Source organism: Equus przewalskii, chromosome 1 (genome assembly GCF_037783145.1).
Source record: "Equus przewalskii isolate Varuska chromosome 1, EquPr2, whole genome shotgun sequence".
Classification (NCBI taxonomy): domain Eukaryota; kingdom Metazoa; phylum Chordata; class Mammalia; order Perissodactyla; family Equidae; genus Equus; species Equus przewalskii.
Genome location: NC_091831.1, coordinates 159,294,085 through 159,309,929, shown reverse-complemented (window position 1 = coordinate 159,309,929; position 15,845 = coordinate 159,294,085). Strand labels below are relative to the sequence as shown.

Here is a 15,845-nt window from a genome sequence, read left to right as displayed (position 1 = left end):
AGACTATCCATACAAGATTCTCTGTTCTAGGTCTTATTTTTTTTTAATTAAGATTGTGATAGTTTACAACCTTGTGAAGTTTCAGTTGTACATTATTGTTAGTCATGTTGTAGGTACACCGTGTCACCCTTTGTGCCCTCCCCCCACCCCTCCTTCCCCCTGGTAACCACTGATCAGTTCTCTTTGTCTATATGTTAACTTCCACCTATGAGTGGAGTCATACAGAGTTCGTCTTTTTCTGTCTGGCTTATTTCACTTAGCAAAATACCTCTAGGTCTTATTTAACATGACCCAGTAGTAAAACAAGGAACACATTGAAGTTCCTGTTTATCCTCAGGAACCAAGCGCTCCCCAGGGCTCTGTTCCCCAGCCCTGCTCACTTTTATCCAATGAGAGACCTTACTAAGAACAGGTCAGGCTGTGTCCTTGAATCTCTGAAAACTCCAGTGTCTCAGGAGGTTTGTGTTCAGCCCCCCCTGCAGTCTCAGTCACTGTGTCACCAAGAGCACAGAAGTACTCAGCTGAGTCGTTCAAATAGGTTGATGGTTTCCTCAGGTGGAAAGTGGTTTCACTCTTCTTAAATTCAGCCTCAAAACCTTTGATGCCTTTAACCAGATGGTCCCCTGTTATGTACTTGAGGAGAAGCTGGAGGCCTTGGCTGGGGTACTGGATGTACCAGAAGAGAGCAAGAGATCCACCATAGGAATAATTGCACTTCAGCTGCAGAAAGGCTCCTTCAGAGACAGTGATGTGGTCATCAGGCTGGGTCACTGACTGGGCTCCCGTTCCTCCTGAAACATCAATGTTGAGTCAGTCATACCAGGATAGATAGACCCACCTATAATGAGACACTGTCTCTATTCAGTTTCTAGTTGGAACAATGTTCCTTCTACGGAGGCAGGAGCATGGAATACAATGTTACTTACTCACTGTGAAGAGCATTCCAAGCAGCATAATAGTCATTGAGAACATGGCTAGGCAGTGAGAAGCTGAGAGCTATCTTCTGGAAGCTCTTCCCTGAGGAGCAGGAAGGAATGTGCCAGAGGATGCTGAGTTCTTGTAACTGTGAAAATCTGAGATTCAAGAGGTCCCTGTTTAGGTAAGTTCTCCAGACTGTTTATAAGAGATGTTTCCTTGACAATGACTGCTCCTGGTGTGGAGCCTACTCAGAATGTGCCCCTCAGTGAACTGCAAGGTGAAGAAGCTCATGGGAGTGAGGCATAACTTTTGTTAGAGGAGACATTTCTGGTTTATGCAACATTGCCCTCTGGAGGTCAAACGTAGAAACAAATTGAGTCAAAGTTTTTGTGCCCCATCTCCTTCCTGCTCCTATCTAGGCTTGAATTTCTTAGCACTGTAATCTGACGAGTGTTTTCAGGAGTCCGCTTATTAAGAGGCTCTTTTAATCTTATGAATTAAGTAGCATTATTTAATCCTATGAAGTAAATCATATTACCATGCTCATTTTATAAATGAGCAAACTGAAGCACAGAAGGAAGGATGTAACTTGTCTAAGGTCACAGTCAGCGACAACTGGAATTTGTCCCAGTAATATGATTCAGAATCCACATTATTAACCACTGATAGTTTAGCACTATAGCCCTTTAGAGTAGGTATTATCTTCACTTAATAGAAGGGAAATCAAGTCTTTATGAAGTTAAACAATTTGTCCAAGGACACACAGGACTAGCACTACTTCTATTAAACTGAAGCCCAGCTCCTCACCTCTATGTTATCTATGAGATAGTCCCACCTTTTCAGAGTAGACGTGATTTCACCAAGACAAACACTCAGAGCAAAACTCAGAAAAGAATAGAAATTAAAGAAAATCCTCAAGGAATGCAAATCCTGAATGGATGGGCAGTGGGAAAAGAATCAAAGAAAGCTCAAAGGGTAGTCCAGATACATAAGTGGGAAATCAGAAATGACTGGTTTCCTTAATGAAAAGGGAAAGGGAGTTTTAAGAAGGAAGGATCAAATACTGAAGAAATGTCTATCTAGTAAGATGACAACTAGAAGGTGTCTATTGATTACGATTTGAGTCTTTTCATCAGAAGCTAAACTGCAGTGGATGAGGCAGGGAGATGAGACAAGAAAGAAGAGAACCTGAATATAGAAATCTCTTTCCAGAGGTTGAATTCTGAAGAGGAGGAAAGAGACATGGTGTTAACTAGACAAGGATGTTGAAGTGATAATAGTTGAGTTTTTAAAGATTGGGATATATTTACAAGCTTTTGGAAATAATCTGTTAGCAATGGATCGAAGTTCTGAGGAGACAGATGGGATTGGAATAGGGACCAGAGGAACAAATTTTGGTACAAGGAGGAACAGTTATTTCCAGTTTTACTGGAATGAAGGAGGAAAAGATTGGTGTATATTTCAGTAATTTTGGGGAGTGTGAAGGCAGAAAGTTGAAACATGTATTAATTTATAATGGGATCCTTTTTGTTCTTATGAATAGAAATTAAGTGCCTCCCAAGAGTGAATGGAGGAGGTTCTGGGTTAGGGAGTCTGAGGCGTGTGAGAACTTTTGAAATAGCCACTGTAGGAAATGATAATGGGAGACAATCGTAAAAAAAAATAATACTTTCCTGGCAACACTGTAAACCTAGTTAGTGTTGAAGATGACAACAGGTTTCAGTGACACCAATCTGCACACTTGTGTGATTATTTTGAACTCTGCTTAGCAAAGTCCATTATAAACAGCAGGACATTAATCCCTGTTTGGGAATTAATAAAATCACTGATAAAGCACAGAAATGGGGCAAGAACTATAAGATTAATGACTAAAGATTGAAGTAGGACCATCCAGTTTAGGTGTTTAGATAAGAAATTTAAAAAAATGGTGAGCCTCTGAGAAATAAGATGACAATAAAGGGATCAGGGACTAAATGATCATATATCATCAAAGAACAAGTGCTGTAGAAGGAACTGAGCGTAAGAATCTAAAGATGCAAGGTTTCAGACAGGATGTAAGATTTCAAAGATGAAACAGCGTCTAACTTGAGAATTATCGTCAGATCTACCTACAGTGTGGCCATAGGAGTTAATGGCTAAAGGGGATTCTAATCAACAGTCTTTAAAGTTGATGAGTTCAGGCTCTCTCCACATTGTCCATGCGGACAGTTAAGTCATGTGGTGTTTCAGGTTACAGTGGAATCTTCTGAGCTGTGTTCAGTCTTCAATATATAAGGAAGGGTGTCTGGTGTTTATAAAGATGGTAGTGGAAAAGGGCTGGGGAAAAGTAGAGGTGAAAGACCTGAGCCTCAAAGGTGCACAGACAATAGTCTGGGGTTTTTTGACAGGTGGTGAACAGAATGTGGTTCCTGTCTCTAGATCTGAGGTCTTACAGATGAGGGAGAACAAGGAGCAAGGACAAGAGGAAGAAACTGTATTCCAAAAGGAGTCGGGTTTCAGGGAAGGCATGTGGAAGGAATTTTCACAGGGGCTGTAGAATGTTTGCTTACAACAGAATGGAGATGTAGAGGCCAAAGTGGAAAGATTTCCATGGGAAGGTCAGAGGCAGTTAGGTCAATTTAGAAAATAAAAGAGTCAGATACCTTGGAGAATCATTCCTCTCTGGGAGCGGTCAGTCACACGTAGGACTGAATGTGCTTCCAAGGGGTCCTAGCACAGAGGAATAAGGCCACAGTAAGGTCAGATGGTGCTCAAGTCTCTCAATAGGTGTCATAGATCAGTAAATTCTGCCTGTCCAGATGGATTCAGCTCTCATCCACTACATTAGATCACATTACATCACATTACATCACATCACATTACATTACTTTACATAATCTGAGTGTACTTCTATTTATAGACTGGAACACTAGACAAAAGTAGCTCTACCCCATGTTCAAAGCCCACATGGTGGAGGGCACACCTGGAGCACAATCCCTGGAGCTCCATGATCACTGCGCTCATTGCTTGTAAACAATTGCCTGGGTCTCTGCAACGGAGGCCGTAATGTGCTGGAAGACTTTGGGATGTTTAGTAAGGTTGATTGTGAATCTTCTCTCTTGCTTCCCTATCTATTGGTAATTTAAGTATCCAATCCCTCTACTTTTTTTCTGAAAATCATCCCTCTCTTACCTTCTATTGCTTCCTTATCTAATATGGAGTCTAAACTCAGTCATTTCAGAGATCTTTTGTAAACGCCATCAATGAACACACTCCTCTCTCTTCTATTTCACCATTCTGCCAAATCCAAAGACAGGATGAACTCCCTTACCCACTATTACAGCAAACTGGAACCATGGACTAGATTCTGGGATAATGCTAGCTATGGCAAAGATGTTGGCTAACAAGTCTTTTTGACCGCATAACACACCACAGTGCTATGGGAGACCTATAATGTCTAGGGCTATGGTGAGTCTTGTCTGCCATACACTATATGTAAGGCTTGTCACCTACAAATAGTGGATTTATTTCTTCATCCTTACTCGCAGAATCCTGATGTTACTTTTGTTAGCAATGTTCCTAGATAAAAATACCTACCTTCATAGACTTTTGCAGCTTGGGGTCACCAAGTACTCTGTTTTGATCAATACGATGTAAGTGTACTGAGAGATTTACCATTCTTTCCTATTCAGTCGGCTTTTCTACTTTTCCTATTAATCTAAAACGTCGCTATGTAGGCTCCTTGGACCAAATATCAAAGGTCAAAAGTCCGAGATTTGTGTCCCAGATAGAGGGTAAAGACCATTGTCACATTTCTCATCTATGGTCTTTTAATAGAGGGCCAGGGCTTACCCAGGGCCTGAAGTCATGTTTGTTTAACAAATGTGTTCTTGCTCAAATATTTCAGGCACAAAAAGGGAAAGCTGGAATTACAATACCTGAAATTTTAGTTGTAGTTTATATATACCCTTATAATTAATTTCAATCCATTGTATCATTTAAAACATTTTATTGGAATATAGGATACATATAGGAAAGTGTAAATATATTATAAGTGTATAGCTTGATGAATTTTCATAAAACTGACACACTCTTATAACCAGCGTTCAGATCAGGAAACAGAACCTTAGCAACACTTCAGAGCTCTCTCTATGACCTTCATGATACCATCCCATGGGTAACACCATCCTGGCTTCTAACAGTATACATTAGTTATGTCTGTTTTTGTGCTTTATAGAAATGATGTGTTTATTGGTCATTCTTTTGAGAAATACCTGCTTAAGACTTTTGCCTTTTCTATCAGTTTGCTTGTTTTCTTATTGATTTAAACATATTTTTTTTAAATCACAATGAGCCTGTGAAAATAGTACTTGTGCGAATATCTTCTATTCATGGCTATTCTTTTAACTCTTGAAATAATTTTAATGTCAATTTTAATATAGTCCAATGCCGATGCTTAAATTTTTTTGTATCCTATGTAAGAAATATTTACCTAACGCAAAATTTTGAAAAAAATTTCTGTATTTCTTCTATAAGCTTTATATTTTATTCTTACATTGAGATCTGCACTACATCTGAACATTTATTTACATATGATATAAAGCACAAGATATATTTTTTCCATATGACAAATTATTAAATGCCACTTATTGAAAAGACCATCCTTTACGTTTGGAAAATTGAGCAAATGTATTCTTTCAATTTTTTTTTGTAATTCTGTTTCGGTATTAGTTTTATCACAAATGATTTTTTTATCAACAATCTCCATCGGCTCATCTTATTCTTCTCTTTTATTTCAATTTTCTCTCTACTTTTAGATTTTTGCTTTATGTTTTACAATCGCCACTTATTTATTACATTGATGATGCAGTTTTCTAAACTTTTGCTCTAATTCCAAAATAAATTATTTTTAAAAGTTTTCTCCTCCTCTTGTGCTCAGGATATTTTCTTTTCCATGTGCCATATATATATACATATACATATATGTATATGTATACACATATATGTATATGTATACACACATACATATATATATACACACACACACACACATAGATACATACATACACATGTGCTACTTTGTTTCTTACAAAATTCTTATGTCATGTACTTACGGTGGTCAGTTAATTTGAAACTCATTTAGTGTGTTGGCTGTTTCATGCAATTCTGGTGGAACAAATCAAATATTCTCCCAGCTTTAGAATCAGTCTCTCAGATGTACTTAACAGGTGGTGTGTGTGGAACATTAGAATCCTCAATGTGCACTGCTAACAGTCTCTCCTTGACTGGATCCATATTATTTGCAGGAAGTAGAAGTCAAAAGAAACAATGTGCCAATGGAGCTCAGAGTTCTTAACTCATTATTTTCTTGTGAGATCATTTACTCATGGTAATCTCTAATGGTCAAACTAGTCTTACAACTAAAGACAGTTCCGTTAAAAACTATGAAACTGAGAACGAGTGAGTTAAAAGAGAGAAAAAAATTTGAGGTAAGCTTTGCTAATGGCAGCTGTGCATACTCAGCATCATCAACTGTTGTTTAAGACTAACCAGGTCTTTCCGTCCTTCCTCAGTATAGGAGTGAGCAGTTTTTCCCAGGCAGTCAAGGTCCAGACATCCAGAAGAAAAGAGATTCAGCCTCACAAGGCCAAACACAGTCAGAGGATGAAAACTAACCAGAAAAGTCCAGACAGTCAAGGAAATAAGAGATTCAGTCTTCAAAACCAACACAGGCTGAAGTAGCCTGCCAGCAAGACCACATGCTCCCGCCCCCCACCTAAAACCCCAGCACATGCTCCCTCTCCCCTACCTGAAACCACAAATAAAACCCCTACCTTTTTCCCATCCAGGAGGTAGATTTGAGTTTTAACTCTTACTTCTTTGTCTGGCTGCCTTTTGATAACAAACCGCTCTCCTTGCTATAAGCCCGACATTTCAGTTACTGGCTTTCATGCACATTGGGTAACAAAGCTATGTTTGTGTTCAGTAACAACTACTTGTTAATTTTGTAATTTATGAAGATAAGTTTAGAAACATATTTCAAAACAGAAAACAGTGGAAGAACAGTCAAATGATTTTTTTGATTTGCAGAGGATTATTTCTGAACAGGGATGAAAAAAAGAAGAATATAAGAAAAATCTATTTACATGTGGGGGCTACTTTAGGTTGGCAAGCGCTGTGTTTCCCGGGGGCCTAGCATTGCTGAGTCATCGTGTCTACCTTCTACACCTTCTTGGCTTGTAGTGATGGCAATGGGTTGGCTGTGAGTATCATCTGACGTCTAAATATTGTTCTTTCTTTTTTTTCTGTTTCCTTTTTTTTAAAGTTAGGAGAATTTTCTGCCCCTTTCCAGGGGTTTCTAGCTGAAAGTCATTCTAACCTTTCAAAACATCTGGTGTCAGCCACCTTATGACAAACACAATATATTAATAATTCTAACAGTGGAAGGAGAAATTTATACCACTTGGCATGACCTGTGAAGAATGTCACAGATAAAGAGAATTTTGAGTTGGAATGAATTGATGTTTCACAGAAAGAGCCTAACAAAGTACTTGGGGGAACTATTTTACTAACAACGATTGGAAAAAGGAATAAAGGAAAGAAAAGATTATGATATGCTTGTAATATTCTTGAGCTCATTCTTATATTGTTATAGAAGGTCTAACTCATGCCCACCAGCATTTTATTGTATCCCTAGCATTTGTCAGTAAAATGTTCAGTCATGAATATTTAGCTGTTCAATAAATATTTGTTGAGCATCTACTATTTGTCAGGTACTGCGTTAGTTACTGAGGATACTTCAGCAAACAAGTGATGAAAAAAAAGTTTCACATTTCTGTTTTTAAACATGGGGATGCAGAGGATGGCCTTAGAACAAAAGTAAAATGAGGTCAAAAGCTGTGAAGAAGAGGAAATAAGTGAAAAAAGCAAGGGGAGGGATCTTGAAAGAGATATGCTAATCTTTGGAAACTGCCACTAGCGCCTTCCACTGCACTTTGTAGGACTGGTGTACAAATATCTGTTCCCTCACCTCTCACTCATGGAATCCGAGCAATTTCCAAAGTGTGATAATCATAGCAGTTTACATTTGTGTGCAACTCTTATGTACCAGGACAAATTTCTCAGTCTTTGTGAAGATCCAAGAATGTCTTGAATGCCACTCACATCAAGGTTGGGAGCGCCTCGCTCCTGTTTTCTCTGCCTTGTGTACTAATTTCTTTTATATCATTTCCACTTGGGAAAATGCATGGCTAATACAGACCTGAGGATGCTTCAGAATTTCTCTAAAATCAACATGCATTTCTGCTTCTATTTGAATATTTCAGGGGCTAGTACTATCTCTTTACGGGATTGGGGAATAATGCTTTTCTCATCTTGTAACTCATGATTCCAACTCTAACATTTTGACATTTTGCTCTAAAATGTGCGTCACCTTCTGGGATGGGTACTATGATCCATTCCACTGACTTTCCATTTGATTCCTTATTTGGGAGTCTCCTTCTTCCTGTTTCTTCACGTAAGGCAAGACTGAACAACATATGCTAAGATTCTGGAGCTTGACAATCTCAGGTTTAAAAATAAATTAAAAAGTTGATGCTGGGGGACCAGCCCTGTGGCTGAGTGGTTAAGTTCACACGTTCTGCTGCAGCGGCCCAGGGTTTCCCTGTTTTGGATCCTGGGCGCGGACATGGCACCGCTTGTCAGGCCACACTGAGGCGGCATCCCACATGCCACAACTAGAAGGACCCACAACTAAAATATACAACTATGTACTGGGGGGATTTGGGGAGAAAAAGCAGAAAGAAAAAAAAGAAGTTGGTGCTAACACTTTTCAGACTGCTAATATTGGCAAGTTTTTAAATCTTTTTGAAATTTAGTTTTCTAATATGTAACGTAAGTCTCAGAATAATTCTTTCCCAAATAGTAATGAAGATTAAAAGATATAATATATTTAGGGCTTTCCTAAAAGGACACCGACTTTTGAAGCCAAAAAAATAAATAAAATACATGATAGATTTGACAATGTAAAAAACAGCCACATTAGGGGCTGGCCCCGTGGCCGAGTGGTTAGGTTCGTGCGCTCCGCTGCAGGCGGCCCAGTGTTTCGTTGGTTGGAATCCTGGGCGCGGACATGGCACTGCTCATCAGACCACGCTGAGGCAGCGTCCCACATGCCACAACTGGAAGGACCCACAACGGAGAATATACAACTATGTACCGGGGGGCTTTGGGGAGAAAATGGAAAGATAAAATCTTTAAAAAAAAAAAAAGCCACATTAAAAATAAACAAATTGAAAGGTTATATATTAGAATAAAATATTCAAACAAATATAAAAGCAAAGAACTATCTAAGATATAGAAATAATTTCTATAAAGAAAAAGAAAAAGAAAACGAACCTAACAGAAAAATGGTCAAAAGTTGGGAATAATCATATGACCAAGGTCAAACAGGGGCCAATATATGGATAAAAAGTTGCTGAAAAGCACTAGTAATCAGGAAATCGTGAAAATGCGTATAGATAAAGTATATTTGTATTGTTAAAATAAAAAATACTCATAATTCCCAATTTGCGCAAGGATGTAAAATAAGCATTTTCATTTACTGTTGGTTGGAGTATAATTGTTAACACCTTATGGAGACACCTTAACAACCTTATGGTTGTCACTGTCTCCAAAAATTTTAAATGCAATTTTCTTTTGATATAGCAATTCCAATTTCAGAAATCTCATTAAAACAGACACTTCTAAATCTCTACAAAAGTGAATCGACAAAGATGTATAAGACAACTTTCTTTATGATAGCAAAGAAATAGAAACAAATTTGCACCAACCGGAAAGTAATTCATTAAATGATGGAATGTTTCAAAGTATTAAATAGGCATCAAAAAGAATTAAATGGACTTCTCTACTTCTTTTCTACTGTAGAGATATCTCCAGGACACTTTACTGCATGAAAATCAAAAGGGATGTTGTGAAAAATTTCAAAAAAGTCCAATTGTCTGTGTGTGTGTATATGTGTGCATGTAAATGTGTATGTAATTGCATCAACTTATATGCAAAGAGATATATATATATATATGATTGAAAGAAAAGAGGCTGGCATGATACACCTTAAACTATCAGAACTGGCTTTCTCTGAGAGGAGAGTGGGAGCTGGTGTGGAATGAAGGAGACTCAGCTCTGGGCTTTCACTTTTGCTCCCCATGAGCCTTCCATGATGAGATGGATCTGTGTGTTGTTGGGGGAATATCAAAAAACGTTGAAAACTCTTTAGAGATGCAAGACTTCTAAATAAATTTTAAAAACTTTCCTTCTTTCTTATTGCTCTCTGACTCTCCTTCCAGATTTGCTTTTGATGGCTGCTACCTCCCACCCTGCCCCCTTGCCTCCAGAAAGATATTGCACAGGTGCAGCCCCATCTGTCCCAATGTGCCTTTCTCACAATGCAGTAGTACACAGCAGTGTCTCTCAAGGTGACCCGGGGCAGGATCAAAGTGCTGGACTTTCTGTCTGTTGCGATGGTCAGAGAGGCCTTGTTGTTGGTCACATTGTCTCGTAAGCCATGAATTATATACTGTGGACTCTGACTCGGATTTTGCCGATTCCAGTGTATATAATCATCCACACTGATGGTAGAGTGGTTACAAGGCAATTTTACATCTTCTCCTTCTGCACAATCCATGGAATTGGGCTGGGTGGTCTGAGCATCAATCACAGTCCCTAAGGGGTCAAGAAAATCAAATTAGCTCCGGAATACAAATCAATGTAATTCTGTGGACCAAGGACACAACACTCCCATAACTTAACTCTCTGCCCCTACTCCACACTCCACTGTTTTTATTTATATCCTGCTAGAATACAAAAATACCATTGGTGTTCATTATGGAGACAAAAGACATATGGCAAGAATCAGAGACTCCACAGGCTCTGTTCCATGGGTCCTTGGCTCAATGAACCCAGAGATTTCTTACAACCTGGATACTGCTAAAGGCTCTTTTGGAATCATGGCTATGTTTTAATCATGTAGAACTTTGTGCTCCTAGACAAATGCGTAGATCAGTTCTCAATTCCATCCACAGCATGGTGGATAAAGCCTTAGGGAGAGGAGTAGAGAGGAAATAACTCTTTAAGGTCCTTTGGCCTCAAAGTCATCCCTTGGTAGATACAGAGCACTTACCCAAGGTCAGAAACACAGTTACTCCAGTCACCAGCCTCATACTTCAGGGACAAACTAGGATCATGGGCCCAGAGCTTAGTCTTCGTGTCTGATCCTAGGCTTAAAGAAGTTCCAGAGAACAGAAACAATAGCTACTAGCAAAGATTTTCAAAGAGTGCAGCTGCCGCTGTATTGTTGCCAGCACCTTGTCAGCCAATGAGAGAGCAGTTCCTTGTCCAGATCTTCCTCCCCTGCTTTAGTCATGTCCCCAAGAAGAAGGGCAGACTATCAACCAGACAACCTCTTAGAGCTCAAGTTTCCTCCAAAGGTCCTTGGAATCATGTATCTGCTGACGTCCAGGGAGACATTTCTCAATGCATCTATTCCTGATAAGGTAACTGATGACGTGCATGGTGCTCACTCTCATCCTCCTGGAACAAACGTCCTTGATACTCATTTCCTCTAAGCCTATGCTTATGGGTGCTGGGCACCAAGGATGCTGGGGCAGAAAGAAAAGAGAGAAGGGAAAGCAAACAAGAGGGGGAGGAGGAGATAGTAGAAAAAGCTAGAGGACGGAAGGAAAAAGAGTATAAGGAATGGGGAAGGTAAGCGATCATCAGGGGAGGGGAACTGAGAGAAAGTGTTTAGGGAGATACAGGAAAGGGCTCAGCCTATTGGGCTAAGGGATCTGAATCCTTGAGCTCATACACTCAGCAAGAAATTATAAAGTATGAGTCCCAAAAGAGGATGAAATATGTCATTTTTCCCGTTTTTTATGGAACATTAGTGGTAAATATAGGCTTACCTTCCCTTCGCCAAGGAAGAAACTAAGTTTGCAGATGAAGCAGCTCCCTCTTGTGACTGAATACATGAACTGAAAAACTAAAACCAGGTCAAAAGTCAGCCTGCAAACTTCGGAAAGATGCTTTCCTCAGATTTGAAGTTGGACATGTGAGTTGTAACACCTCTGTACTCATCTTTGTTTTCTCCCAACACTCCAAAAACGCCAAGGAAGATTTTCATTGCTTTTGATTACTTTATTTCAGTGACATCCCCATTATGATTCTCAGTTGATGGCTTCTCTTCAATTTTCCTTTTGTCTTTAATCTCATTTTTAAAGGTTGGCTCAAAAGCCCATATTAATCAATGTTTACAAGAGAGCTTGGTACAGACTAGACACTCAAGAATTCCCTGTTTTCCGAGTGAGATGAGTTATTATTCATTAATTTAGTAGGAGAAGTTATGCTGGACAACTCTTTAAATTATTCTGAATAGAATCTCCAATTTTATGGAAAACATTTTGAACAAAAGACTCCAACAATGCTTTTCAGAGTCTTGAATTTTAGAAGATTGTATCATCTCCACGACCATACGAAGTTAAGTTATCTTCATTTGCTTGATGAAAACCAAAATAACGTACTTAGTTTACTCTCAAAATAGCAAGAGAATTTGATAAAAGGCGAACTCCTTTGCATGATGAACACTCTCACCATCCAGCAATAAAGGTGAATTCCTGAATCTGATAAAAGGTATCCATGAAAATGTCCAAAGTCAATATTATCCCCCCATAAGGTCAGAAACAAGACAAAGAGATACACTATCACTACTTCTATTCACTCTGATACTGAGAGGCTGGCATCAAGTCAGGAAAAGGAAATTAAATGGATATAGTTTGGAAAGGGAGAAGTAAAGCCATTTTTATTCATAGATGATACATTTGTATATGTAGAAAATACAAAAGTATCTATAAACAAACTCAAAGAACTAGAATAGAGGAATTAAACAAAGATACTAAACACAGAAATCCATTTTATTTCTAGATTCTAGCTAAAAGCGTTGGAAAATAAAATTAAAATGCTGTTTATCAAATAACTGGGAATGAATTTAATGAGGGCTTGCAAATCCTCTAGAATAAAAGCTACAACACATTAATAAAAAGATTCTGGGGGCCGGCCCGGTGGCATAGCGGTTAATTTCGCACCTTCCACTTCAGGGGCCCGAGGTTCAGACCCCAGGTGTGGACATGGCACCCTTTGGCATGCCATGCTGTGGTAGGTGTCCCACATATAAAGTAGAGGTAGATGGGCATGGATGTTAGCTCAGGGCCAGCCTTCCTCAGCAAAAAGTAGATGATTGGCAGCAGTTATCTCAGGGCTAATCTTCCTCACACACACACACAAAAAGGAATTAGAGCAGGCCTACATAAATGAGGAGGATATCACATAAATCTGGAGATTCCATATGTTAAGATATCAGTTGGCCCACATTGACCCGTAAATTCAACACAATATCTGTCAAATTACTAGGATCATTTTGTGGTAAAAGTTGAGAAGCTAATTCTATAACTTATGTGGAAGTACAAAGATCTAGAATAAGCCTTGAAACAGAAGGAGGAAGTTTGACTTGCATTTCTATATTTCAAAACGTATATGAAGCCCCAGTAATAAAGACAGAATGGTCTATTGGTAAGAGGATAAAATAAACAGGTCAATAAACAGAATCAAATCCAAAAATAGATCCATATACAATCACTGTTGATTTATTTTCTCCCAATGAGCCTATATAATTCAGTGGGGGAAAAGATGATCATTTTAGGATAAGTGCGGGAGCAACTGGCTATTTGTGTTTTTAAAAGCACCTTGACCCCTTCCTCACACCACATAAAAAATTAATTCTAGATCGATAAGAGCTCTAAATGTGATAGGTGAAACTACAAATCTTCTAAAACAAATTGGAGAATTTCTTTATGACCTTGGGAGATGGCAGATATTTCTTTAAAAGTCCACACACACAAAAACTAACCATAAAAGAAAAAAGTAATAAATTGCACTCCTTAAACATTAAATACTTATGTTCCCCAAATACACCATTGAAGGTGTGAAAAAGCAAGTTACAGGCAAGGCTAAAGGATTTACGCTACATATATCTGACAAAAAGCTTGAATACAGAATGTGTAAACTTGTCTATAAATTTTAAAATTGTGAAAATAAGACAAATAACCTACAACCCAAAGAAACACGGACAAATGACGTGAATTGACACTTCTCAAAAGAAATTATCCAAATAGGCAACAAACTTACAAAAATATACTCAATATCATTGCTCATCAACAAAATGTGAATTAAATCTACAATGTGATACCACTACAGGCATGTTAAAATGGCTAAAATTTTGAAAAGAACTTCTGCTTCTGGATAGATGGAGTTATCGGAAATTTTAGTTTAGCCATTCTGATAGGTGTGTAGTGATATCTCATTGTGGTTTTAAGTAACGTTTCTCTAACAGCTAATGATGTTGAATCTATTTTCGTGTGCTCATTTGCCATCTGTATATCTTTCTTAGTGAAATATTTCCTTGTCCGTGTTCTAATTGGGTTGTTTGGTTTGTTTACTGCTGAGCTTTGAGAGTTCTTTATATATTCTAGACACTGGACCTTTGTGGGATTTATGATTTGCAAATCATTTTTCTCAGTCTGTAGCATGTCCTCTTAAGAGAGTCTTTTTGAGGGTAAAGATTTTAATTTTCAAGTCCAACTTATCGTTTAAAATTTTTTTATGAACTGTGGCTTTTAATGTTAAGTCTAACAACTCTTGGCCCAAACTTATATATCAAAAACTTTGTCCTATGTTCTTTTCTAAAAGTTTTATTTTAGGATAGCCTGATATCCTGACCTGATCCAATCTGATTCTTATCTAAAGTTATAGGACCACCCAATAACCAGAACCTACCTACACTGATACCATTTTAATGACTTTTTTTATATAATCTTTCCTTTGTTTGGTAAAGAGACAACTTACATACCTATGCCTTAAATTAATCCCTACCCTCAACCCATCCCTGCAGCTCTTTACTGCCCATGGGTCCTGTGCCCGTGCCTGCAGCTGTTTGCTGCCCATGGGTCCTGTCCCCATGCTACTCCATGCTATTCTCTGAATAAAGGAGCACTACTGCCAGACCTTGAGAGTCCAAGAAATCTTTCTTTCGACGACTCGGCTCTCTGAGCCAGCATCAACACCATGGCTCAAAACCACAAACATTTATTCTCTTACAATGCCGGATGCCAGGAGTCTGAAGTCAAGGAGTTGGCAGGGTCATGAATGCTCCAGGGGAGAATCCTTCTTTGCCTCTTCTGGCTTCTGGTCCCTCCAGGCATCCCTTGGCTTATGGCTGTGTAACTCCAACCTCTACCTCCTTCGAGAAGACCTCCCAAGGCTGGCCTCTCCTCTGTGTGTCTCTTAAAAGGACACTTGTAGGGGACCGGTCTGGTGGTGTAGTGGTTAAGTTCATGTGGTCGCCTTCAGGGGTCTGGAGTTCGCAGGTTTGCATCCCTGATGCAGGCTCAGCACCGCTCGTCAAGCCGTGCTGTAGTGGCATTCCACATAAAATACAGGAAGATTCGCAAAATGTTAGCTCAGTGACAATCTTATACACACACACACACAAATAAGGACATTTGTCATCAGATGTAGGAGCCACCTGGATGATCCAGGATGATCTTATCTTGATATCCTTAACTTAATTGCATTTGCAAAGGCTCTTTTTCCAAATAAGGTCACATTCACAATTTCCGTGGATTAGGATGTGGACACATATTTTGGGGTCCACCATTCAGCCCACTATAGGAACTCTGTCTTTGAACTGTTGTCATGTAAATGTATTAGTGGTAGAAATCTTTTTTTTAGGGGGCGAAGATTAGCCCTGAGCCAACATCCATGAGCATGTTCCTCTACTTTATATGTGATATGCCCGCCACAGCATGGCTTGCCAAGCAGTGCAGTCTCCACATCCAGGA

At 38.9% G+C, this 15,845-nt stretch overlaps 1 long non-coding RNA gene and 1 gene segment (V, D, J or C); both read right to left on the bottom strand.

Annotated features, from left to right (window-relative positions):
* Window positions 1-258: 258 nt before the first annotated feature.
* LOC103542709 (T cell receptor alpha variable 8-3-like) lies at window positions 259-1,175 on the bottom strand. The segment is given in 2 exon segments: window positions 259-791; window positions 927-1,175. Coding segments are annotated over 2 exon segments (435 nt in total).
* An 8,499-nt stretch (window positions 1,176-9,674) lies between these two features.
* LOC103542710 (uncharacterized) lies at window positions 9,675-11,205 on the bottom strand. Its single transcript, XR_011530200.1, has 2 exons — window positions 11,075-11,205; window positions 9,675-10,617 (listed from the first exon to the last, which is right to left on the bottom strand). It is a non-coding gene; the product is annotated as an uncharacterized lncRNA (long non-coding RNA).
* Window positions 11,206-15,845: the final 4,640 nt, after the last annotated feature.